The 26,237-nt window shown below is 56.3% G+C and overlaps 1 protein-coding gene across 8 annotated transcripts in view; it reads left to right on the forward strand.

Annotated features, from left to right (window-relative positions):
- TLE2 (TLE family member 2, transcriptional corepressor) overlaps positions 1-25,456 on the forward strand; it is a 34,361-nt gene extending 8,905 nt beyond the window's left edge. For 5 of the 8 annotated variants that reach the window (XM_073323750.1, XM_073323751.1, XM_073323754.1 and 2 more), the window contains 14 exons: positions 612-798; positions 5,340-5,356; positions 11,554-11,655; positions 13,422-13,469; positions 14,480-14,620; positions 16,698-16,839; positions 19,379-19,539; positions 20,062-20,138; positions 20,735-20,984; positions 22,602-22,849; positions 23,186-23,333; positions 23,456-23,606; positions 24,186-24,262; positions 24,720-25,456. In XM_073323750.1, the coding sequence (XP_073179851.1) occupies positions 612-798; positions 5,340-5,356; positions 11,554-11,655; positions 13,422-13,469; positions 14,480-14,620; positions 16,698-16,839; positions 19,379-19,539; positions 20,062-20,138; positions 20,735-20,984; positions 22,602-22,849; positions 23,186-23,333; positions 23,456-23,606; positions 24,186-24,262; positions 24,720-24,827 (1,857 nt within the window). In that variant the 3' untranslated portion in view covers positions 24,828-25,456. The remainder of the gene's footprint in view (positions 1-611; positions 799-5,339; positions 5,357-11,553; positions 11,656-13,421; positions 13,470-14,479; positions 14,621-16,697; positions 16,840-19,378; positions 19,540-20,061; positions 20,139-20,734; positions 20,985-22,601; positions 22,850-23,185; positions 23,334-23,455; positions 23,607-24,185; positions 24,263-24,719) is intronic. The other 3 variants (XM_073323752.1, XM_073323753.1, XM_073323757.1) reach the window with 3 other exon arrangements.
- The last annotated feature ends 781 nt before the right edge of the window (positions 25,457-26,237 follow it).

Raw genomic sequence — 26,237 nt, forward strand, 5'->3', positions numbered from 1 at the left:
GGAGGGGAAGGGAGTTCTGCTCAGGGAGCTGGGATGCCCCTGGCAGGGTAATCCCAGACCACAGCTCCGGGCTGCCCCCAGCCAGCTGGATGGATGCCCCCCTGTGACCTCACCTTGTGTCTTCCTCCTTTGCAGCCATGTGATGAGCAAGCCAGACAGTGTTCCCCCCCACCCCCTCACCGTGTTGCACTGGCAGCAAAAGGCAGGAAAGCCAGGGAGAGGGTGGGGGGGACATCTCGGCCTCAAGGCAGCATTGAACAGGCCTGGGTGGAGACCAGGAGCCTTTTGACAACCATGGCCAAAGTCCCATTGACCTAGGAGCTGCTCCGGGCCCTGGGCAGGTCTCAAGGAGAGCTGTTGAAATCGCGCAGGGAGCCTTGGGGGTCATCCTGCAGCAGAGAGCCTGATCACCCCCCCGCCACCTCTGAGCGAGTGTCCCTGTTTGTGCTCAGCCCTGGGCTCATGGCTGCAGCTGGGCAAAGGGTCTTGGAACTGCTTCGGGGCAGGTAGCAGGGCTGGAGGGGTTGGGTGGAGGAAGGGGGCAGGGCTGAAACAGGGGGGGAAGGGGGTCTCCTAGCAATACCCCGCAGCCCCGGCTCTTTCTCCTTCAGCAGCAGCAGCTCCAGCACCTCTCCCACCATGCGCCTCCCATCCCGCTCACCCCGCACCCCTCGGGCATGCAGCCTTCCAGCCTGGCCAGCGCCTCGGGACTCCTGGCCCTGTCGGGGGCACTGGTGGCCCAGTCTCAGCTTGCCGCAAAGGAGGACAGGGGGGCTCAGGATGCCGAGAATAACAGAGGTAAGGGACTTGTATGGTGGGGGGGTGGGTCGGGACAAGGGGCAATTAACCCTTTGAAGCCTGAAAGAGTGGGTGTTTCCCGTGTGCTGAGGCAGCGTCCTTGGTGCCTGGGAGTTTAGCTCCCATCAGAACGAACAGTGCCCAGCTGCTGGAGAGTTTCCTTGTGCTTCTCCGCTCATATTCTATGGATCCTGCAGCTGCCATTTCTATCGCTCGGGAATACTGGTTAGCTAAGGAGACGCCCGTTCCTCCTGGGGGGCAGAGCCAGGCTGGCTAGGAGTGGAGAGGAAGTGATTGGTCCTTAAGGAGCGCTGCCATTTGGTGCCAGCCAACAGCCCCCCTCCCTGCCCCGGCAAACCACAGCGGTGAGAGCAGACATCGCCCCACTTTGCCCTTTACCCAGGGCTCACTGGTGTGCGGCAGCTGCTGGCTCCGGCTGGGAAAGCGCCGGGCGCAGCGAGTGACAGATAAAGCTAATTCAGTCTCTGGAACCTCGCGAGGTTGGGGCTATTTTTGACGGCGGGAGCCGCCACAGCGCAGCGTGGAAGCCTGAAGGCCCACACGTGTGCAGGGACGCGTGCCTGGTTGTCTCCGTGTGCAACCCTGCGTGTGCGTGCGCAGGACGTGTGTGTCTTTATCTGTGTGCCCCATGCGTGCGGGGGGGTGTGTGCGCCACCGTACATGTGTGTATTTGTGTGCACACATGAGTGTGCACGTGTGAATGCACACACAAAGGCGCGTGTGACGGGCTCCGCTGGAGCTGCTGCTGTTTCTTCGACGCTTCGCTCCGCACGCCTCCCCGGAACGCTCCTTCAGCTACTGTGGACCATCACGGTCTCTAGCTCTGTAGTGCGTCTTATCCATAGATCTCAAAGCACTTTGCAACAGGGGTCTCACTCTCCCCATTTTACATATGGGGAAACTGAGGCATTGGGTAGTGAAGTGCTTTGCCCAGAGTCAGAAGAGCCAGAAATAAAACCCAGGGCTCCTGGGTGGCACACCGGTGCTCTATCCACTAGGCCATGCTGCCTTCCAGTAGGGGCAGTTTTCAGAGTAACAGCCCTGTTAGTCTGTATTTGCAAAAAGAAAAGGAGGACTTGTGGCACCTTAGAGACTAACCAATTTATTTGAGCATGAGCTTTCGTGAGCTACAGCTCACTTCATCGGATGCATCCTGTGGAAAACACAGAAGACGTTTTTATACACACAAACCATGAAAAAATGGGTGATTATCACTGCAAAAGGTTTTCTCTCCCCCCACCCTACTCTCCTGCTGGTAATAGCTTATGTAAAGTGATCACTCTCCTTACAATGTGTATGATAATCAAGGTGGGCCATTTCCAGCACAAATCCAGGTTTTCTCCAGGGCAGTGTATGTTAAACATAGGTTGTGGTTAAGAGGAGTGTGTTCTGAGCACCCAGGGTACTAGGAAAGTTGTTGTGATTTATTTAAAGGAAACAAAAAAGGACCAACTCAATCATTTGTTTTGTTTCTTTACACACAGGGGTCCCAATGTAATGTTAGCAACCCAAACACAAGCGCACTAGCCTGGTTTATGAGACACCAGAAGTGAAACTGACCAGTCTAAGATCCCTGCTAAATTGCAAACAAAACCTAGATTGCAAACTCTTTTTTGTCTTTTCAATAAGCGTTACATTGCTTCAGACGGTTCCCTGATGGAGAACTCTCAGGTGCAACGGTTATATAAATAAGAACAAAAATGGTGAAAGCATTATTAAAAGCAAAACTAGATCATTTTAAGTGGCATGAGAGGCACCAGCAATCGAGGGGTGTGTGTGTGTGTACACCCCTGGCCCCTCCGCACATGTAACTGCATGCTTTAAATTTTGACAGTGTCTCTTTAAGAGTCCCCCCACCCCCCAAAGAAAAGACAACAGTTGGAAGAGGAGAAAAGCTGGCTTTTACTCTTTCTTGCTTAATCCTTTGAGAACCAGATAGGTAGGCCATTGGATGCTTTAAGAGGAAGTCTGTCCTGTGCACTGCTGGGCTAGACACAGGAGACAGTAGGTGTCCTCCTATGGGCTGTGTTGTGATGGATTAGATGGTCCCTTTCGCCCTTAACAACCCGTGCGATGCTACATATATCTAAGGGGTAATCCTAGTATCTCTGGGGTGAATTATTCAAGACTGGTATTATTAAATCCATCCTGCATTATGAGATTGTAACCCCCCACCCCCACCCCTTTGTGCTGACCAGTGAGCCCTGGAGCGGTTAAATATGTTCACATTCCCCCGTCTCTTGATTTCTGTCTGCTTCATCCCTGAGCATCTGTCCACCTGCCAGAGAAGATTGGGACTCTGTTGGGAGAACCCATTTATCTTCTCCAAATGCTGATGCGATCATTACCAGCCAGGATCTTCCGGGAGCAGGGAGCGCTGTACAGACAACCTCATGCTGAAATTTGCAGTCAGACCCCCGGTGATCTCGGCTCATCTGAGGAGATGGTGTTTGTGTTGCATGCATAGCATGCAAAAGAGGCCGGGGCAAAGCCTTTGAAGAGGGGAAGCACACACAGGGCTTGTGGGTATGGGGATGCACCTGGCTTTTTTCTAGAATTGTGTCCAGCATCAGTTAGCCTGTCTCCCTTTGGCCAAGGTGTAGTGTGTCTACCTGCTGCACCCAATCTCCATTTCCTTCCGCCCCCAATCTGAGGATCTTCAAACTTTGGAGAAGTTCAGACCCTCCCCTTGTAGCTTACGTGGTCTGACGCTAACGGTCGCGCTGATAGGGGAGGAAGGATGGTCTAGAGCAGTGGTTCTCAACCGGGGGTTCGCGTACCCCTGGGGGGACGCAGAGGTCTTCCCAGGGGCAGTCACTTAGTTTTACAACAGGCTATGTAAAAAGCGATAGCGAGTCAGGACAAACTAAAATTGCATACGGACAATGGCTTGGTTATGCTGCTCGATGTACTATGCGCGGAAATGTACATACAATATTTATATTCCAGTTGATTTATTTTATACTCATATGGTCGAAAGGAGAAAGTCAGCCACTGTTCAGTACTCATGTACTGTAACACTTTTGTACTTTCATGGCTGATCTTGTTTGAAGTGAGGTGGAACTTGGGGGGACAGGCCGCGAGACAAAGCAGACTCCGGAAAGGGGCAGGGCCGCTGCAAGGATATTTTGTGCCCGAGGCAAAACTTCCACTTTGCGCCTCCACCCCCTTCCTCTCCCCCCCCCACTTACAACCTCCGAAAACTAGTAAACGTAGCATTATAAACAGCCTGTCAGAACAGGTAACGGCTGTTGTAATGTTTCTTTTTTACCTTTAAGGCGTTTCAATTGTTTGCCATTTTCTCTGGTGGTGTCCCATTCAAAGTCTTACTATTGTGCAAAGCTAAACAATTGAGCCCTGCATTGCATCACCAGCCAGGTTAGGCCGGGTGACAAATCCCCCTTGCCCCAAAAGGCCATTATCCCCTGGTGACTAATTTCTACTCCAAGTCTGTAAAGCAGACTTTTAAGGTAAATACATTATTCCTTCAACATTACCCATGCACACATCTCTCAAAGATTCTCACTCTTAACAAGTTACCAGCCTTGTGTAGATCCCTTCCACGTTCCTCTTTGTGGGTAAGTGCCCTGTAAGACGCATGTGGGGTGAAGTGAGTTTGTCAGGCCTGCGGTGACAGCTGTTTGTGAAGATCAGGGGGCCCTTTGCCAAGGGGTGCTGGTGTCACAGTGAGCTTGGGGTGGCTGACAGTATGGGGCAGGGCACTGAGGCTGGTGTGGCAGGTGACATTCACTGTTGCTGCTGCTCTTGGCCGGCAAGTCCCGGGCCCCAGCCGAGCCCAGCCCCTTGCGTCTCCTCTGCGGCGGCGCCCCCGGCCTGCGTCCTCCCAGATGGTTAAAGGTGGAGAGCCACTGGGCTCGGGGAGAGGGAGCCAAAGAAGCACCCTGATAGAAAGGAGCAAATCCAGGCTACATGGAGATTTTGTACAGTTCCCATATCGGTCACGAGTACAAGCAACGTCAGCTCTGCAGCCCGGGCCAAGAATCAGGGGTTCCCGTTGTCCTCCACCAGAGAAAATTTACTATTGTTTTACACGGACTGTTGCTCTTTATGGTACAAGCTGTGGCATCACGGGCTTTGGGGTTCTCTGAATTCCTGCTTCGGGGCTGCACGTCAGACTCAATGGGTGCGTCTCAGACGCTCTCACCTGTGATTATGTGGGGTGACCGGCCCTAGTCCTCCCTCCAGGGTAACCCTTGATGCTGGAATGAAGCCCAGTGGGTGGAAAGATCTAGTTCTAGTCCCAAATGATCTGGACCATCCCTTCACTAGTGCAAGGAAGTGATTGTGTCCCCATAGCCGGCTTGCCAGGAATGGCTCTGTCCAGCCTTTCCTGGCTGATAGCCCTGATTAGGCTGGGGACGTACAACCCAGATCAGACCTCTCTGGTTTGGGCTTGGCCACATGACATCAGAACTAAACGAATCTCTTTGTTCTCCCTTTGTGTTTTCCCAATCTGGGGCTCTCTACGCACCTGTGTCTTCCTGCTGGACGGAGCCCAGAGCGCACGCCAAGCCGGGTAAGCTATGCAACGGGGGCCTGGAGATCACCTGTCTGGAAGAGGGTGGAAATTAGCACAGAGGAAGGTGTTGGACCTGAAACAATGAGCGAGGGCACGTACTGAAATGACACAGTCTTGCTGCTTTGGCGGGTGGTGGGCACATCTTATCCCTTCCCGGCCCGCAATGATCGGGAGGCCAGCTCGGCTGTGCACAGGGCTGGAAGCTGAGTTTGAATCCCATCTCCCAACCTGACTCTGGGCAAAGAGGCCGCTGGCTTTGGGTGCCCAGTGGGGCACTGGAAAGCAGAAGCTAGCCGCAATGCAAGGTACTCTGGCCAGGCCATAGGCGGGAGCAGGTTTGGTGCAGGGCCCTTACACTGGCTATGCCCCCTGCGTGGCAGGTGGATTCCTGGGGGGCCACCCTTTGGGGCCCCAGAGCAGCAGGGAGAATGAAGGGCCGAGGGGTCACTCTGTTGGTGGGACAGGCTCAGCCAGACTCCATCTTTTGATGCCTCCCGGAAGAGCTGCGAGTGGCCTCTTTTCTCCAAGCGCTGCGCCCGGCTCCCTTCTCTTGTGGTTGCACTGGGATTCCCAGGAATGTTTTGTTGCCTGACCTTTTCAAAGCAAACAGCCCCGAGATAGCATTGCTGAAGCCCTGGCACTGAAAACAAAGGGCAGGAGTCTAACGATTCACCGCTGGAAGGGAACCAGCAGGAGAGAAAGGGGGGCTGTTTCTGCAGCGCTCAGGATCCACGTTTAATTTGCTTCTGTCGACAGATTATTTCCAGGGGCTGTGGGTGGAGTTGTATCAAAGACAGAGAGCCCCGTTTGGAGCTGGTGTCAATTGGCATCACTCCGTTGACTTCAGGGGAGCTACTGCTACCTACACCAGCTGGGGATCTGACTCCAGTGGGATTCTCCCCCGCCCTGGAGGGCGGACCCCATGGACTTCAGTGGAGATAGGCTGATTGACAGTAGCTGGGGATTGGGCCCCACTGCCTTCAATGGATCTATGTCGGTTTACACTGTCCGGAGATCCAGACCCATTGACGTAAATGTAGCTACCGCTGTTTGCACCTGCTAAGGATCTGGCCCAGAACTGGAATTTGCACCAAGGAAGCAAAGATCATTGACGCATTCCCCAAAGAGCTTTGCTTTTCCCTCTCGAGGGTGAGGAGGGACTGGCTGTCTCGGGGAGGGGTGCACAGCATGGGAGGCTTTTGTCTCTATGACTCGCACTCGGATCCAGCCTGTCTGGTGGCCTTGCAGAGTGAGGAGTGAGCCATGGGCCCATGCTGGTAGAGAAGGATGATGGCCTTGTAATGAAGACGTGGCCCAAGATGCTAAGATTACTAGTTTGTGCCACTGACCTGATGTGCAGCCTCGGCTGAGTCACTTCCCTGCTCAGTGCCTCAGTTTCCCCCAGCTGTCAAACGGGGACAGTGATCCTCACAGGGCAGGTCTAGCAGCTCAATTCTCTGTGATCTTCAGAAGGAAAGGTCTAGGGAAGTGCCTAGGGTGACTTGTCCCAGGAATGACTTGCCTTCTTGGGGCGAAGGGCTGGGCTTGCAAAGGCTCCTCATGCTGGGTGCTCTTTGGAAGAGCAGGGCTGGCTGTGTCAATGCTGAGCACTTAGCAAACTCGGCCCCTGGCTGGGGACCGAGTGGACCATAGAGGCTGAATTCCCCTCCCGTTCCTATCCCCAGCGTGAGTGCCCGCTGGCAGGAGAAGCTTGCCGGAGGGCTGCCCTGGGCTGTGGACGGAGGAATTGCGTCTCCCACCAGATCCCTTCCCCTCCTCTACAAACCAGCTTCGCTCAGAGCTGGCCTGATGAAAGGGAGCCCCAACCTGTTAGGGGTGCAGAACCGGCCTCACCCTTGTTTGTGGGTCCGTACAAAGTGTCCGGCACTTCCCCTGACCTGGGAGCAGACACATACCTCTCATAATTCAGAGCTGCAGTGACTGTAAAGTACACGCCGTAATAAACATGGGCGGCTGCCTGCAGGTTGCAGCGTGTAAAACGGGGTGCGTCCATTGCACCCTTGGGTCCACTGAGGGGGTTTCTGGGAATTGGTGGGCCTCCCCTCCTTCAGGGCCGTGCAGTCCGCTCGAGCCAGCCCCAGAGGAAACAGGCATATCCTATCGATCCTGACATCAGAAAGTATATCTCTTACTGTCCTCTTCACCCTACTTAAAAGCGCTACAGAAAGCACACAGGAAACCCAGTCACCCACCCCTAAAATGCAGCCACCTCTGGGGTGGATCATGGTGGCCATTTAACAGCGCCACACAGCAGCTCGGAATGGGAAGCGAAGGGTAACGGATCCAGGTGAAATCTGCTAGGAGCTCTGAGCAGAGTTGGGGGCGGGGGAGGGAATCAGTGATCCAGTCTGAGCTGGGAGTGTGCAAGATAAAGGGGTTCCTTGCTGGTGGATAAAATAACCCCCTTGCTTTGACAGGGGTGCTCCTGTTGGGGGTGTGGGGGGGCAGTTTAATGATGGAGGCTCTCAGCCTGACTTGGCCCATTTGCCCGCTCGCTGAGGCAAGTGTCTGAAGGTCGAGCGCTGCTCCCAAAATATCCTCTTACGTGCTGTCCGAGGAGGGAGCGTTTCCTGCTGAACAAGCAGGAGTATCCCCTCGGGGCCCCCCACTCCCCCAGGTAATCCTACCCCCTGCCAAAACCCTGGGAGGAGACTCTAGAGGGTACACCCTCCCAGCCCCCCGCCCCGCCCACGCTGACTCCTGAGCCCCTGCCCTGACCCCGGGGTGAGCGCGCTCTAAACACTCACAGGAAGACCTGCCCCCACTCAAGACAATGGGGCCCTAGAGAGAGCTGTTCTGCCCCGCTCTGGCAGCGATCAACTGCGAGTGCCGTGCCTCCCGCTCCCTGGGCTGCCTTACTCCAGCCTTGCCTGCTGATACACCGCTGTCACCTCCTCAACAGGCTGAGCCCGGGGTCCAGGGGATGCGCCAGGGTAGGGGTGGCCTGGTTGTTGCATTTCTCCACACCACAGCCTGGGCCCAGCCACGCATGGGTTTGTGCGTGGCCCTCGAGGACTCCAGTGAAAGCAGCTCCCTTGCATCCATGCCTGGCATCAAACCCCCACTTCGCGCGTCCCTAGCTGTAGCCAGCCAAGGGTCACGGAGAGGGAAACTGAGGCACGGGGCAGGGAAATGAATTGCCCAAGATCTAGCCAGGAATACGACCCACGTGTCGTGAGCCCCCAGTTCTAGGCATGAACCACTCCTCCTGCCTTTAGAGCGCTCTTTCCATGTGTGTGTGCTCTGAGTGAAAGCCCAGAGAACTGGTCTCTCACCTGAGCCATGTCCACCTGTGAAATCCAGGTGACTTGACAGTAGCCTGGTGGGAGGAGGGGGAAGAGGAGGGGTGTTCTGATCTCCACAGTAGGGCCAAATAGTCCCTATTCAAAGGTATTCCAGATTCCTGCTACTCAGGCATTTGTCCTGGTGCAATAGGAGGCTAGGGAATGCTTCCGGGCAGAGGCAGCTAGCACCGACAGGGTCTGGTGGTGCCTGTGTGCTAAATTGCTTTGTGGTTCAGCCTTTGTGGCCTGTAGCGGATGGTGGAGGCCGGGCAAGGAAGGGTTAAAGATCTCACTGTGCCCCTCAAGCTGGCGAGTTATTTGCATCGATCCACCATGAAGGACGGTCTTGTAATTCCTCCGAGGATGAGAAATGGCGTGGGCTGGACCGGTGATGTGCTCAGCAGCCAGCGTGAGGCACGGGAAGAAAGAACAGTGGTTACCGTGCCACAGCAGGTGGATTGATCCAAAAGGGGTCGATTCCAGATCCTTAGAGCTTTTTGGGGGCACATACGATCTGTGTTCATACAGCACCTTGCACCGTGGGGTCCTGGGCCATGACTGGGGTTCCCAGGCATTACTGTAGTACATAAGTGGGGTGGACTGGGGGAAATTCTGCCTGACCATAGCTATGGATCAGCTTGTGCCCTGAAGCCTGAGGATTGATGGTAATTTTCATCTTGGCACATTGTCACCGGAGAGGCCAGACAAGTGTCTAATCCTTGGAAACTGTTTGCGTTCTCCTGCAGCAGGGAGTCCGGTGCATTAACTGTCAGTGGGGCGAACAGGTCGCTTCCTCTGGTCCACTCTGAGTTTGCTAGGGGGTGATCTTTGCTCCGAACAAATGCCAATTCATGGAGAGGAGGGGGAGGGGAGGGAATGACCAATCTTAGGTCAAAACTTTCCAGCCTGGCCCCTGATTTGGTTTTCAGATCTAGGTGCCCAACCTGAGCCACCTCAGGGCCTTATTTTCATAGATCCTGGGCACAACTCATTGGGAACTGCGAGTGCCCAGCAGCCGGGCACATCAGGCCCCAGGATGTGTCTGGGGGAGCACCCCAAAGCCCAAGCACCCTGACATCAGTGCCCACTTTGAAACCCATGCAGACCAGTGTCCTCTCAGCCTGATCGGGTAGATTGGGGTCCCTGTAACACCAGTGTCCATCCTGTGTCACTCCAGATACTACACCAGCTCAGCATCTGGCCAGAGCAGGTGTGTGGGGGTGGGGGGAAGGAGAGAGTTGATTGTTGGAAACCGAAAAGCCTGGTAGCGGGGGATAAAGGGATTTAAGACACCCACGTAGGTTTTGTTACAATCAGATCTACACCAGGCCAGTGCCAGTGGGGTGGGGGGAAGGGAGGTACTAGCTGATCTTCATACCCCGCATCCCTTGTTCCAGCGGGGAAGAGGTTAAGGCGGGGAAGTGCAGAGTAAACAGTAGACTGCTGATGGGGATTTTCCATTCCTGTCATGCCTCATTATCTCCCAAAGGGGCAGAACTTCTTTCAAGTCCAGGGACTAAGGGAGGCTGCTGTTATTCCACTGTTGTTTTAATTTAGCCAGTATACAAATATCTCTGTTAGGGCTGGTCTGCAAAGAGACCACAGCGCTTCCTCCAGTGTGAGTGTCAGGGGGGGCTTCTGCTCCCAGCTACCCCCCCCCACTTTCTTTCTGGAAAATGTTTATTTAAATAGGTCATTTACGAGGCCCACCTGCCGCGCAAAGATCTGTTTGCATGTGCCAGCTCCCAGCGGCTGGTATCTCTCCTTGAACTGACCCCCGCCTCTCCCCCGCCCAGTCCAGATGCACTGGCGGTGCCTGACTGTGGAAAGGCATGTGGCCTTGTTGGGCTGGGTGGATTTTTTTTATTTCTCCCTCTTCTTCAACGCAAGCACAAAAATCCTGCCAGCCCAGCTGTGGAATGATTTACTGAAGAAGTGACATGCTGGCAGTTGAACAATGTTCGTGCCCAAAGGTGGCTGAGCCCGGGAGAGGAGAGATGTTTGTTTTTTTAAAAGGAAGGCGTGTGGGGAGCAGGCAGATCTCAATCTGGACGGTCGCATGGGCTCCCGGCCAGCGCTGGATGATTCTTGGCCATGGGAGCTAAGGGCAGAATGTGAAACTGACAAAACTCAGCAGCTGTTTGGTGCCTTTTCAGGGAGATCTTTAAGTGCTTTATAAACATTCAGTGAATTAAGCCTCATGGTCTTTCCCCCCGCTCCTTGGGAGGCAAGTAAGGATCATTATCCTGATTGTGTAGATGGGGAAACTGAGGTGCAGCAAAGCCCCTGCTCTAACCCGCTAGACCCCACTCCCTCCCCAGAGGCAGGACTCTGGGATTCTATTCCTAATACTCACTGGCTGCTCTAACCACTAGGATAAAACCTGCCTCTGCCTTTTAACGTTTGGGGTGTGATTTTGCACAGTGCCAATCTGAGAACTTGTGGGTGTGTCCAGGTAGGGGCAGGGTCCCAGAGTGTTAAAAAGGCAACTGGAGGGTGGGGGGAGCTGAGGGCCTGAGTTGACCTCCCCTTTACAACCTGCTGCCAAGAGAGCGGATACGATGGGGGTCTAGTGCCAAGCGACTCTCACTCCCCCGACCCCCCGACTAGCGAGGGAGATCGGGTGAGCTGCAGCATTTACGAGACCCAAAGTCTCCACCCTGGCCTTTGAAGGGGCTCAGATGCCAGAGGCCCATGATGTTAATTCCCCGCCCCGAAAAGAGCGAGGCCACACATGCTGAAGGCCAGCCGCAAAGCTGGCGTGTACATGCTAAGCCCCGGTCCCCTTGGCCTCTGGGGAGGAAGCTGTGGGAAATGGCTTGGCAACTTCTGGGACTCTCCGCTCTTGCTGTGCATTAACTCTGGTCTCCTCTCGCTTCCCCTGGGCAGAGCATTTCTGCCTCCCCTCCGGAGAGCCTGCAGGGTGAGGAGCGGCCGGGCGGCGCAGGGCTCAAGCGGAAACGGGAGGAGAAGGACCTGCCAGGACATTATGTGAGTGCAGCCATGGAGTCTGGCGGGCGACACTGGATCCCTGCCCCTGGGAGGATGGGTCGCGTATTGCTGGGGGGGGAGGGCGCTTATGGAGGTGGCAGAGGGCACTCGGGTGTTTGAAGGTCTGGGTTTACCATGCAGTGATGTAAAAGGCAGATCCCGCTCCTCTGGGGCGTTTCAGAAGAACACGTTAGACAAACTCCTGTCTGGGAGGGTCTTAGGTTTACTTGGTCATGCTTCAGTGCAGGGGGCTGGACCTGATGATGACTCGAGGTCCCTTGCAGCCCTGCAGTTCTATGATTCAGTCGCAAACTCCAGCGGACCAATGTTCCACCGCACCAGGCTGGGGGGGCTGCCCATGTGTGAAGCTTGAGGCCTCCCTGAACCCCTAAAGGGCTATCAGAGAACCCCGGGGGGGCTTTTCAGCCTGGCAGTCATCACCAGACTCTCCCATTAGGGGCTCATGTAGAAAGGTCGCATGGTTCAGTGTATAATGCACTGGGCTGGGACTCAGGGGATCTCAGTTTTGTTCCTGCCTCTGCTGGGTGACCTTGGAGACGAGCAGCTGGGTGCCTCACTGGGAGTCATTCCAGAAGCATCTGGGGCAGGAACGGAGCGGGCCTGATTCTGATCTTGCTTACAGGGTGTAAATTGGCTTCAATGCCATTAAAGTCAATGAGCCACATTCTCTGCTGGGGTGACCTGCACCCTGGGGGAGCTCTAGTCCCTTATGGAGCCTTTGGAGGCAAGGCAGGGGGCCTTGGGCGATGTCCAGAACAGAACCCCAGAGGGGGTCTGCTCCAGCCTCTCTCATTAGGGGTCACATAGGCAGGTGGCATGTTCACTGGATTGGAGCTCAGGAGACCCGCATTCTTTTCCCAGCTCTGCCACTGACCTTGAATAGGTCACAGCACCTCCCTGTGCCTCAGTTTCCCCTTCTGATCTTTTCCTCTCTTGTCTAGTCAGACTGCAGTCTTGCTGTCTCTCGTTAGTTGTACGTACAGCACCTAGCGCAATGGAGACCTGATCTCAGTTGAGCGCGTTTGGCTCTGTTCCAATACCACTAACAATTATACACCTGCCCAGCCTGTTGTTGTTTTTAATGTTGCCCAGATGCTATGGGATTTTTCTTCCAGATTCTGCAGGAGCTTTGGGGGAGAAATCTGGGGGCTGATGATGATCACTTCAAAAAAGAAAATTCAGTCCAGATCCTATGGAGATAGGAAATGACAACTCTGAAGAGCTTTTTAACTAAAAGGGACCTTTCAACGTTGCTTACTAGCTTTAAAGTGCTGCAGAAAATATTTGGGAAAATACCTTAAAAAAGAATTCCACAGGGAGACCTTAAATCCGAGGTGTTTCTGGGTCTCCGCTCATCTGACACAGCCTTTGCTTGTGTGGTGTCTGATCCAAAGCCCATTGAAGTCACCACTCACTTCCTTGGGCTTTGGGTCAGGGAGACAAGCCAAGAGAGTGGATAGATAATAATAATCCTTAGGATTTATCTAGCGTTTTCAAGCTGTTATCTTAAAACACTTTACAAAGGACATCAGCATCAGTCTGCCCATTTCCCAGATGGGAAAATTGAGGCACAAAGAGGCGACGTAACTTGCCCATCCAGCAGGCCAATGGCAGAGCTAAGGATAGACCTCAGGTCTTCCAAGTCACAATCCAGTGCTTGAGCCACTAGGCAGCACTGCCTCGAAATCTGTCCTGTGTCGGCATTTTGCTGTTTTAATGGTTCCTTGCTCTGTTTCTCCCCTCAGCAGGACAGCGACGGGGACAAGAGTGATTATAACTTAGTAGTGGATGAGGTGAGTGAGAAGATTTTAATTCGATCTCTTAAGGCCTTGTCTAGACACACAATTCGTAGTACTTTAGCTGTACTGTTTCAGCAGCAACCTAGGGTAGATGCAGTTCTCTCAGTGCGAAGGTAATTGCTGCGCAGAAAGGGGAATGAATTCTGCTGTGGTAAGGCACTTCTAGCAGCTGTAAGATAAAACCGGATCTGGAAACGTCTCTCCCCGAACTGAAATAATGACACTGGTCTGAAATCTGTGTATAAACCAGGCCTAAGATGGTAACTGAAGGCTGCTCTGTTAGACAGAGTTGCCACCTCTGGCGGTTTATCACAAGCCTTGTGATATGTGGTGGTTTTTGGGAAGCCCCAGTTCTGGAAGTCACGTGTCTGTATCAGAAACTCAAGTTTTCTTTTTTAAAAAAAAACAGGAAGTCAGTTTCTAGCCTTCCTGACAGTGGAGAGAAGCTGGGAAATGTGACCTCGGAAAGGCAAATAGAAAGAACCCCAGAGCTGTTATTTTAAAAGAAAAAACCGCCCTGGTCAGCCAGGTCCATGGGTCGGCAAGCTGGAGGCACCTGTCCCTGAGCGGAGACTCGACTGACTTGCAAACAGTCGTTTTGTCTGTCCGGTTGATTATATTGTAGCAGATCAGTGGGCGTCCCCCAGTTCTTCCCAGTTGCTACCCATCTGCTCCATGCAGCCAATTGGAAACCACCCAAAGCATTAAAAGAGAGAGAGAGAATTAATATGGCTTGCAAAATTCCCAGGGCATTCAAAAGCAGAGCCAATTTCCCCGTCCTCCTAGGCTACATCTGCAAAAGCAGGTCTGGACCCCACTCCACCAGCTGTGTGACCCTGGAGCGTCTCCATTCGGCTCAGCGGATGGCCTCCAAGGCACCAGGGTCTGGCACGGGGAGAGCCCGCTCTGCTGCTGGCCGTGATGGCCCTGTGCTGTGGGCACACAGTGGGCCCCGGTTCCCTCCTCTCTGAAGGCGCCGTCTGCTTTTCTCTTCCGCGCTGCAGGACCCACCCTCTGAGCCCAGCAGCCCTGCCCACGCACCCAGCACTAAGCTCCCGCCCGCCCGTAGGGACATGCCCGAAAGCCCAGCCTCCCTGGCCTCCAGCCGGAGCACAACGCCCCTCAAACTGAAGGACCAGAGCCTGGTAAGGAGATGGGCTTGCGAGCTGGAGAGAGGCCATGGGATGGGGGGATCGACACCTGACTCTGTATCCCAGAGCGTCTCTCCCTGCTGCAGCACATGGGGTGGGGAGGGGGAGTCCGAAGCTCCTCGCCGGTGGATCTGCGAGTGGCATGGATTCTCTGTCCCTGCTTAGAGGGCATGTCACAGGCAATCCAGCCTGGAGGCTGCACTGGGGGCTGCCCCTGCTGGAGCTCTGGATTTATAGTGGATGCTGCCCCCTGCAATCCCCTCCCATGTGCCTTTCCCCCATCACACGCAATTACTCGGGCTTCCCGTCTGGTCCTTAACCCCTCAAGCACTTAATGAGAGAGTGTCTTGCCACTCTCTCTCCCCGCCATCCTATTGCTTCCTGCCCACCCCACATCTTCCCCTGGCTCCCCCATCCCTGCCGGACATGAGGAAAGAACCCTGCCCCCTCCAGAGATGAAGAATTGCATTGCACAGCCCCTCCCTCCCCCCAGCATCAGCCCGTTGCATGGTGCCCCCTATTCTGATGCAACCCACGTCCCCCATTCCTGGTTCCAAGCCCTGGGGGGGTCATAGATTGGCAATGGGGTAAGAGGGATTGTGCCAGGTGGAGAGGTGGCAGTGGGAGCTGGGGAGGGGGGAGGGCACAACAGACCAGGGGTTACTCCTCCTAACAATCCTCTTCTGCCGGGATCCCTCCCTCCCTCTCCAGCACTGAGGGACAGCTGGAAGCCTAGGAAAAAACCTGGTCCCCAAAGGGTTAACCCTCCAGGCCACAAGACACTGGAGTCAGATCCGGGGTCTATGTGTCCCCTGGAGGTTCTCCGGCGCTCTAAGGGTTAACAGCAGTCGAGCGAGACAGGACAGTTTGGGGTGCAGGCAGCGTGCGGACTTCGCTGTGCTATCCGCAGGCAGCCTTGCCAAGTGGTTGCAGCAGGGTGGGCTCCGGGAGCCAGGATGCCTGGGTACTATTCCCAGCTCTGTACTGACTCGCTGCACATCCTTGGACCAATCAGTTCCCCGCCCCAGGCCTCGCCGCATCCCATCTGCACAGCGTGTCTACCGTGCCGTGGGAGCACGAGGAGGCCCTAATTAACGAGCATGCATCAGATGCTTGGAGATCCTTGGCGTGCTGATTAATTAATTAGTACCGAAGCACTTCCATCGCTAGCGGGTCTCCCGTGCTGCCTGGCAAGGGGCGAGTGCCTTCGGAAGGGAGGTTAATACGCTGGTAACGGGAGCCTGGCTCTGCAGGTATTTTCCATCCGGCTGCCTGCAAAATTCCCCTGGGCGCCTCCTCGCGCTGGGCAATCTATCGATTTGCCCAGCATCAACCTGATTCTCAGATTGAAACGTCAGCGGGAGGGAAGCATGGGGAGGGAGGGTATTGATTGCGCTGTCATTCCCAGCCCAGCCATCAAGTGAGGGAGCGAGAGGCACTTATAAGATTCAGCAGGAGCAATCTGTCGGCAGCAGGGGTTTGGGAGCCCTCATTAGGGCTGCTGGCACTTGCTGGTATTTCTCCCCGGGACAGTCTGGTTAGAGCAGACGAAATGCCCTAAGTGATGTGAGATTTGCGGGCTCTGCTTGGATTTCTACCGTTCTGCACAAAACCCCCAGGCGAGCAAAAATGCACCAGGGGTTATTGGACACCACTTCAGTGAAACAGTGGGGCGGCTGGTCGATGGGCCTGATCCTGCAAAGGGGCTGGTGCACACAATCCTGGGGCGGGGGCTGCAGACTCTCTGTACAAGTATTAACTGGAAGGGGGTGTTCTCTAGGGGGTCAGAGTAGGGGGCTGGGAGTCAAGACTCCTGTGCTGTCGTCCCAGCTCTGGAAAGGAGTGGGGTCCAGTCCCAGTGGTTGAAGTAGCAAGAGCCAGGACTCCTAGGCTCTGTACCAAACCCAGCCATGGAATCTCTCCGTGAGCTTGGGTAAATTAAGGCACTGCCCTGTGCCTCAGTTTCCCCCTCGAGGTGTGTGAGGTTTCGTGAATGTGCAGGTAGCACTCTGGGGGGCCTTGGCTGGAAGGCTGTAAAGCAGGGCAGGGTAACATCTCCTTTCCATTGCAGAATGATGCCTCAGCCAACACTCCCACCTCCAAGTCCTCCAGCTCCTCTCCTCCACGGGACTCCCTAACGCCTGGCCCTGGGCCAAGCTCGGCCTCCCATCTCCGGCAACTCTCCTCCAAGCCACCTGCCACGGACACCATCAGTGAGTCTCTCTAAGGCATCCGCGTCCTTCTGAGAAACTGCCTGGCTCTGTAACACAGCACGTGTGTGTGTGCAGGGGGGCTCTGTGCATGTCAGCTGGTGCAGTTACCAATGTACAGGGCTCTGGGTCAGTGGTGGATTTCCACCCATATCACAGCCAATTTTATGGAAGTGCTTCTGCCGCGCTAATATGGCCTGTCGGTCAATTACACCAACAGGTTCAATGCATCAAGAGAGCCTGCTGTGCAATGCAAGGCTCTCCTTACTTCTCAGGTGTGGGTCCATAGTATGGTTTTTGTCAACCTGTGGAACTCACTGCTGCAGGAATTCAGAGTGACAAATACTGTGTCTGGATTTTGGAAAGGGTTCTGCATTGTTTCTGACTAATAATATTTCTGGTTATACATGTGAAAACACGGGGGATCAATGCGCATGCTTCAAGACATTAGCTGGCAGGCTCAGGAAGGAACTGGCAGAGGAAGGATGGTCTTGTGGGTACGCCACTGGACAGGGACTCGGGAGATCTGGATTCAGTTCCCGGCTCTGCCACAGACTCCCTGGGTGGCCCTGAGCAAGTCATTTAGGCCCAGATTATCAAAGGCACCTAACTCCCATTGATTCAGGTGTCTCAATACCTTTTGAGGATCTAGGCTTTACTCTCTCTGCACCTCAATACCCCATCTGTGAAAAAGAGACCGTTGGCTTTTCGTCTCTTTCGATGTGTCTACACGGTGCCTAGTTACAAAGGGTCCCTGGTATTGGGGGCGGTGGGTTATTTTGATACAATTATTTGATCCTCGTGTATTTTCCTCCCCACCACGGTGCATACTGTTCTGTAGTCCAGGTGCCTTTGGAGAGTTTTCATCTCCTTCTGACACATCAGATACTGGCCACTCCCAGAGACCAGGGCCCAATGCTGGATTTGTCTCTGGGTGCCGTGTGTGTGTGTACCCTGAGGCTACGTCTACACTGCAGCTGAAAGGTGTCACTCCCAGCTTGGGTTCGACACATGTATTAGCTCTGCTTAAGTGAGGGCCTAAAATGACAATGTAGCCGCAACAGCTTGGGCTAGCTGCCCGAGTGAAACCCCATCAGAGTTGATCAGTACGTACTAGGTGGCGAGCCCGAGCCGCTGCGGCTACATTGTTATTTTAGGAACCAGGAAAGAGAGACAGAAGCAGATGGAAAACAAGCGAACTCTTACACTGGACACTCTTGGTCTTGTGCTAGGAGACGGGACGGAAGCTCCTGATCTCCATTCTCTGGACCATTCAGTGTTTTCGAGACTCTATCCTGTGCCCTCTGTTCGTCTCCTCTCGCAGGTGATGCTCCCAGTCCGTTCAATCTCTCTTCCTAGGAGAGTTTTTCCCGGTCCTCCGTCATTTGTGGCTCTGGGCCCCCTCTGGTACTGTGCACAGTAGCCAGAAGAAGCCGCACCATTGCTGTATTACTCCCTTGAGTAAGTGCAGGATTGGGCCCTGCACTGTTGTTTGTTGTTTGTTTCACAGTTGCGCCTAGAGGCCCCGACTGAGATCAGGGCCCCATTGAGCTGGGTGCCCTACAGACAGCAAGAGACAAAGTCCCTGCCCCGAAGATCCAGCTGTTTAAGTGGGGCTCACTTGAAAGTCCTCAGGGGTGTGGTTTAATGTTAAAGGTACAGGGCCGTAGGGTGCCTTGGATCAGCTCTGCCACTGCCTATCTGGGTGATGCTGGGCAAGTTATTTTGCCGCTTGGTGCCTCAGTATCCCCATCTGTAAACCGGGAGCATTACCGACTTCACAGGGGTTGCTGTGCACTGGTGTTTGGAGAGTGCTTTTGCAACCCTCCTGTGAGAGGAGCCGTAGAGCGTCGTGGAGATTTCTGCTAATAAAAATGTGTCCAGGCTGACAGCTGGGTAGTGGGGAAAAGCGTGGATCGAGACTGGCAGTTTTCAAAGTGGAAATAGAGCAAGACTTTGAGAAATGAAGCCCTTGTCTGTGCTAGAAAATTATTCTGACCAGGGGATGGAAATCGATCTTGATAAACGAGGAGAACTTCTGAGATAAATGCACCCGGATCAGCTTAGAACTCTCTTGCGTTGATTTAGCTTAATTCAGTATGAGCCCAGTTTAAAGGAATTTCAGAGTCTCAGCATGTCTAGGGCTGCTGGCTTGGGGCTCAGGAGACCTGAGTTCTTTTCCTGGCTCTGCCACTGATCCCTTGGGCAAGTCCCGTCGCCGCTTTGTGCCTCAGTTTCCTCTTTGTCTGCCTTGTCTAAGACATTTGAGGCAGCAGCTGCTTCTCACTATATCTCTGTATAACACTTAACATAACAGGACCCTGATCTCAGCTGGGGCTTCGTGGTGCTACTGTGGTACAAATATTAACTACTCACAAGTTCCTGGCTCCTGGCTCTGGGTGGTCAGGCATTTAGATCCATTGGTCCCAGGTTCAATCCCCGCTGACCAGGACCCACCCTGAGGCGTTACGCTGCCATAATGCAGGTAACAAGCACCCAGGGGTGCTGCTCAGTGGCTGCATCTCTTCTCTTGAACCCCCAGCTCTGCGCAGCCCCCTGAGCGTGCCCAGCACCTACGCGTCTTCATTTGGCATGGTGCCCCACGCCACCATCAACGGCGAGCTCTCTGCCCCCAGCACCTACGTGAGCATCCACCTCTCTCCGCAAGTCAGCGGCACGGTGATGTACGGACGGTCCCCTCTGGTGAGTCGCAGACTGGCCGGGGCAGAGGCCAGCTCAGCTCCAGCCACCTCCTGCAAAGGCCCTTCTCCACCTTCACCACAGAATACCGTGCATGCGTGGGATGGAGAGTAGCAGTGGTGAACTCAACAGGGGGCAGCTCAGTGCAGGGCACGGGCCAGTTGAATACAGCCAGTTAGGTGCCCGGCTCCCAGTGGCAGCTGGGGTGGGGGGTGAGTTTGTAATGGCCCTTTGTCTCTTTAAAGCTCTTCCCCCCTTGGAACATGGCCGGGGCGGTGCCCTTTGCAGCCAAGCCCTGGTCCCATCAGAGTTTTGCTGCCAGGAGCAGGAATTGGCCATTGGCTGGTCAGCCGCTGCCCCCTCCCATATATTCTTGGAGGAAACAGGCTGCAGAGATAGCCAGAGAGGTTGTTCCAAGCCAGTCTTAGCGCAGGGCGGCCGGACCCTGCTCGTCTGTAGGCCCAGCCACTGTGGCCCTTCCCCACCACGCCGCTTGGTGGACCAGGCTCCCTTTTGCTTTTGCAGGTGGCTTTTGAGTCTCACCCTCACCTGAGGGCTTCCACCATCTCCTCCTCTCTGCCGGCCATCCCCGGGGGGAAACCGTAAGTGCAGCCAAATCTGTGCAGAGGGGCTGGGGGCGGGGGGAGGAAATCGTGGAAACGCCCCAGGGGGAGGTGGTGGAATGCAGGTCATCACCAAGCCAGGCTCCCACTGGCCCACGGCAGCATTCCGCACAGGAGCTCCCACATGGAGGCGGTAATAAACAGGCCAAGGCCATGCTGCAGCCTGGAGGAAGGATGGTCCAGTGGTTAGGGCTCTGCTGTAAGACTCCGGCGCCCTGGGTTCAATTCTCTGCTCTGTCCCTGACAGAGTCGCTTCATTGTTGTGACTCAGTTTCCCCATCTGGACGCTGGAGTTTACAGCCCTGCCTCTTGGGGCAGGGAGGGGGCTGTGAGGACCAATACAGTAAGGCTGGGAGGGGCTCAGCTACTACAGTAATGGGGCTGGGTACCTACCTACCTGGAGAGGTCCCTCCTTGTCTAGTGTGTGACCCCCACCCTCCCTGGCAGGGGAAATCTCCAGCCAGAGGCTACGGACAAAAGTGGGTGACAGATGCCCAGACACAGAGCGTAACGCCCAGGAGGGCTGCATCCCTTTAAGGCCTGCCAGCACTTACCTGCCTCTCCCCCTCCTCCAGCGCCTACTCCTTCCACGTGAGCGCCGATGGGCAGATGCAGCCGGTCCCCTTCCCTCCCGACGCCCTTATCGGCACCGGCATCCCCCGGCACGCCCGCCAGCTCCACACCCTGACCCACGGCGAGGTGGTCTGCGCCGTCACCATCAGCAACTCCACCCAGCACGTCTACACGGGGGGCAAGGGCTGCGTGAAGGTGTGGGACGTGGGGCAGCCTGGGACCAAGACGCCCGTGGCGCAGCTGGACTGCCTGGTAAGGGGAAGGGGCCTGGGGACAAACGAGCAGGGGGAAGGTGGCTTCTGTTGGATCCAGCACAATTCCTTGCTACCCTTGAGGGCCAGATCCCTGGCTGGGGAAAATCGCCATTGCTGGGGTGACTTCAGCTGAGGATCTGGCCCTGTGTGCTGCAGCAGCTGAAGATGCCAGTTTCTGTATCGCAGGCGAGACGCACTGGAGATTGTCACTTGGTTTGTTGGCGTGGCCCCCCTTGGCTGGTAGACTGGACCATAGAGTTTGGACTCAGGATACCCAAGTTCCAGGTCCTGTCGTTGCGGCTGTGTGCCCACCGTGGGCTGGGCTCTGCACTGGTTAGGCCAATGCTCTGTGTGCATGTGCGTGTGTGTGTGTGTGAGATGCCCTGCCTCAGTTTCCCCCATCGAGCCGGCAAAGGAACTGTGCCCAGGCAGTGGTGGGAAACGACCTCTGCCAGGGTCATTTTAAAAGCGGAACGGAGCTGCGTGCGTCGGCTGGGGCCGTTCCAGGCCAGCTTCCCCGGCGCGTCTGGAGCATCGGCAGGGACTGGAATTGCTCCGTCGCTAGAAAACCCTCGTCAAAAGGAAAAGCGATTAATAATTGAGCTTCCCCCCCGGGGGCCCTGTTCATTAGCATGCCAGAGATCCCGGCGCTCCTGCCCTTACTGGAAGGTGCTGCGGAGCCGACGAGCGTGGCAGGACGGCTCATCACTGCAAAACAGGCAGGGCGGGGGGCACTCGCTCCCCTCCCATCTTTGACCAACAGGGCTCCAATTTTTGTCCCTCATGCCCGCTCCCCCCCCCACACACACACACAGAGCTCCCGACGAACTGTCCCAAGTGCGGCGGGTCTGGGACTGAAGCAGCCGCAGCTTGGGGTCACTTCAGCCAGGCTGGATGCTGCGGTGCTGGGCGTGCTTGAAGGGGGCTGGATAGGTTTGGGTGGCTGTGGTACGTGCTGAGAGCTCCCTGCGCTTTGCACTGCTTTTAAGAGCTTGTGGGGTGCTCTCTGTCTCCCCCATGCCGCAGAAACCCCGACCGCCCATGGGATGGCGGGTAAAACAGGCCAGTCTCTGTCACTGGGCACTCACACCCTCAGGCACACGGGACAGTGGATGGGCTTGTGCGTAACGTGTTGGCTGGGGCTTCGGGAGATCCGGGTTTAATTCCTGGCTCTGCCACTGATTCGCTGTGTGACCTCGGGCGAGTCATTTAATTGCCCTGTGTTCCTACTTGTGAACCCCTGGGGCCAGAGCCCAGCCTTTCGGGGGGGGGTGTAGCACCTGGCACCGTGGGGCCCTTGGCAATGGGCAGGACACTAGGTCAGGTTGCGGGGGAAGCAGAGGTGGGGAACCAGGCTGCTTTGGAGAAAGGTGGAAATTGCTTCAAGGCCTGGAGGGCTTTAGAGCCTGGCTGCTGAGCCCTGCAGGGTGAACTCCATTGACCTCCACTGAGTCCCTGGCACAGGTGCCCCCTCCCTGCAGGATAGGTGGCTCTGAGAGGCTGCAGGCTGAAATCAGGGGAGACAATCCACTGACCCTTAAGGGGCATTGAATCAGGGACCCCCGCACTCCACAGTGACTGGCTTTAAGGCTGCTCCTCCCTCTCCCTTCCCCAGAACCGCGACAACTACATCCGCTCCTGCAAGCTCCTCCCGGACGGGCGCAGCCTCATTGTGGGGGGCGAGGCCAGCACCTTGTCCATCTGGGACCTGGCCGCGCCCACCCCCCGCATCAAGGCAGAGCTGACCTCCTCGGCGCCCGCCTGCTACGCCCTGGCCATCAGCCCCGACGCCAAGGTCTGCTTCTCCTGCTGCAGCGACGGCAACATCGTGGTGTGGGACCTGCAGAACCAGACGATGGTCAGGTGAGGCCCGCTCCATGCCCCCGTAGCTCGCAGGGCCTTCCCTGTGTGGCCCCCCCGGGTCAAGTACATGCGGCTGGGATCAGCCGGGTGACCTCTACCTCTCGTTGCCGGTTGGCGACAGTCACACCTCGGGGCGCATGGACTGCTGGGGTGGGACCTGCTGAACCAGACTCTGGTCAGGTGAGGCCCGGGGTCTGCCTGCCGCCGGCTAGGCATCCCTTCCCAGGGTGCGGGGCGGTGCGGCTGGCTGGCGCTGGAGTGGGGAGGAGCTGCCTGGCCGCAGGACCCGATCCTGCAGCAGGCTCCAGGGCCTGACGGCCGCGCTCTCCCCTCCAGACAGTTCCAGGGCCACACGGACGGCGCCAGCTGCATCGATATCTCCAACTACGGCACCAAGCTGTGGACGGGGGGGCTGGATAACACGGTGCGGTGCTGGGACCTGCGGGAGGGGCGTCAGCTTCAGCAGCACGACTTCAGCTCCCAGGTAGGGGGCGCCGCAGAGCCCGAGCGGGTGGGGGCGGTCGCCGCGCGGAGCTCTCCCATCTCCCGCAGAGCCAGCCGGGCAGGGACCCGTTTCCTGGGGCCTGACTCTGTCTTCTCCCCCAGATCTTCTCGCTGGGCTACTGTCCCTCAGGGGAGTGGCTGGCCGTCGGCATGGAGAGCAGCAACGTGGAGATCCTGCACGTGGCCAAGCCGGAGAAGTACCAGCTCCACCTCCACGAGAGCTGCGTCCTCTCCCTCAAGTTCGCCTCCTGCGGTAGGAGTGTGTGCAAATGCAGATGCGGGCTCAGGCTGGGCGAGGGGTTGCATGGCTGGGCAGTGACTGGGACTCAGGAATAGGCATCTGTTCCTGGCTCTGCCGCTGTCCTGCTGGGTGACCTTGGGCCTCGCTCTGTGCCTCAGTTTCCCCTCCCGCCCGCAGTCTGTGAAGATGAGGGGCCGTTTCCCTTCGTGTCTGTGTGGCCCTGGCACAATGGGGACCCAACCTTGGTCGTGGCCTGGAGTTGCTAATGTCACACAAATTTCATCTGAGCGTGATGGCAGAGCTCCGCAATGGGGTTTACGTGGCCAGCCCCGGAATATGGAACGGAGCTGGGAAGAGCTTGGAAGGCTGCGTGGGTGGGACTCCATGTTTACAGGCAGGCTGAAAGTTGATCCAGCCTGGGCTTTGCTTTGGATGTCCCCAGTGCATCGTCCTCTGCTCCCAGGGCAGGTGGTTGCTTGTGGGATGCTGTTGGGATCCCCCCGCGCCTATGGGCAGCGTCTCCCCTTCTGCTGAATCTCTCGTCCATGCACACGACAGCCCCCGCTGACCCATTGGACTCTCCCGCTGCAGGTAAATGGTTCGTGAGCACAGGGAAGGACAACCTGCTGAACGCCTGGAGGACGCCCTACGGAGCCAGCATCTTCCAGGTGTGGTAGGGTGCCCTGCCGGGAGGCACGTTCTGCTTAAATCCCTCACCCCCGGCAATGCCGAGAGTGGGAGCAACTGCCCAGCCCATCAGTGGCTGCCCCAAAGCCAGGTTCACCCAGAGTGGACCAGAGTCTGACCTCCTGCACAAGGCAGAACAGGAGTGTCCTGAATTAATTCCTGATTGACCCAGAGCATCAGTTCAATCAGTGGGAGGCTTTCTCTTGGTTTTAATGGCCTTTAGCACCAGCCGTCCCTGCCCTAGCAGAGATCAGGGAGTGCTGAGAGAAAGAAAGTTGGGCTCCGATTTTAACTCACCTGAGAACAAGGTCTCGGCCAGTCTTTGCCACTGGTCTCCCTGGCCCTGCTCTCAGCCCCCACCTCGTTATCCCACTATCGGGGCCGCCCAGGGGGCAGGTGCCCTCTCCTAACCTCCCCTCTTTTCTCTCTCTCTCTCAGTCCAAAGAGTCCTCATCAGTGCTAAGCTGTGACATCTCGATCAACGACAAGTTCATCGTCACAGGCTCCGGCGACAAGAAAGCCACCGTCTACGAAGTGGTGTACTGAAGCATGCGTGGCGGGGGGGGCGCTCCTCCCCCCTCTGCCGGCAAAGGCCGGCAACACTGCCTTGGAGCTGCCGGGACCGAGCTGTACCGGGACCAAAACCAGCGTTACCCAGGGCAGCCTTTCCAACCGACCGCCGGGGCCTCAGAACGCCACGTGCGCTGGGAGCGGGCCCCCCCCTCCCCACAGCTTCAGCTGCGGAGCCTCGCGCGGTCGTTCCCGGCTCGGAGGTGGGCCTTGTCTGAGTGCGACGCTCCCTCCACTCGCAAACAGGTGCAGGCGGATGGAGACACGAGACGCCTCGCTTCCTTTCGGCATCTTCCACGCTTCCTCCCCGGGCAGATGTGGGGGAGTTAGGAGTCGCTGGGATCTGACCGGCGCGGGGGTTTGGCTGGAGAGGCAGGGCCCGATGGGCTTCCCAGCTAGAGGACGAGCAATGGCCGGATCCCAAGGGCCGGAGGGGAGTTATTACTGGTGCAAGTGATGCTGTTATCACTCAGTGAGCAAAGGGGCTGGGGCCTGGCACTTCTCCCACATTATTGCTACTGATTCAATGACGCCAATTTTCTGTTGAGAAAACAGCTGTAATTTCTCCTCAGTAAATAAATGTATTTAACAGGCCGTAGTTTCAATCCCTGCGTAATGAAACGTGTGGATTTTCCGTGTGGCTGGGGACAAGCACAGGCCCCGGATTACAGCCAGGGCCCCCATGAAACACCCCTGCTGCTTTGGTGACTTGGTGAAAAAGGAGCTGGGGTCCTCCCTAGAGATGCTGGTGACAGCTGGGTCCTCTCCTGGGTGAGGGTTGGGGCTAAGGTGCTGGGCTGGACCTTGGGCAAGCTGGGTGAGTATCCCAGCTCTGCTACTGCCTCTCTGGGTGACCTTGGGCAAGTCACTTCCTCTCGTGAGGCCTCAGACCCTCACCTGTAAAATGGGGATAATCCTGCCTGGCTCCCAGGCTTTTGGAGGTTTACTGTGAGCTCTTCAATGCAGGGCCTCCCCCTCCGAGAATGCGCAGTGCCTAGGGTTGCCAGGAGTTTCCTGCAATCGGCCTCAATCTCCCGCTTGCTACTGAAAGGACTCCAGTAGATTTTAACAGGCCAAAAGTCTGGTCGGCAGGGGCAGTGCAGCGGGGCTAAGGCAGGCTCCCTACCTGCCCTGGCTCTGCGCAGCTCCCAGAAGCAGTGGCATGTCCCTGCAGCTCCTAGGCGCAGGCAGGGGCAGCCAGGGGGTGTCTCGGCACACTGACTCTGAAGCGCCCATTGGCCGGGAACTGTGCCCAATGGGAGCTGCAGGGATGGTGCCTGCAGGCAAGGGCAGTGCGCAAAGCCACCTGGCTGCCCCTGCCTGCGCCTAGAAGCCGCAGGGGCATGGCGCTGCTTCTGGGAGCCATCGGAAATAAGTGCCTCCCAA

The sequence above is a fragment of the Lepidochelys kempii genome, chromosome 25 (genome assembly GCF_965140265.1).
Source record: "Lepidochelys kempii isolate rLepKem1 chromosome 25, rLepKem1.hap2, whole genome shotgun sequence".
NCBI lineage: Eukaryota > Metazoa > Chordata > Testudines > Cheloniidae > Lepidochelys > Lepidochelys kempii.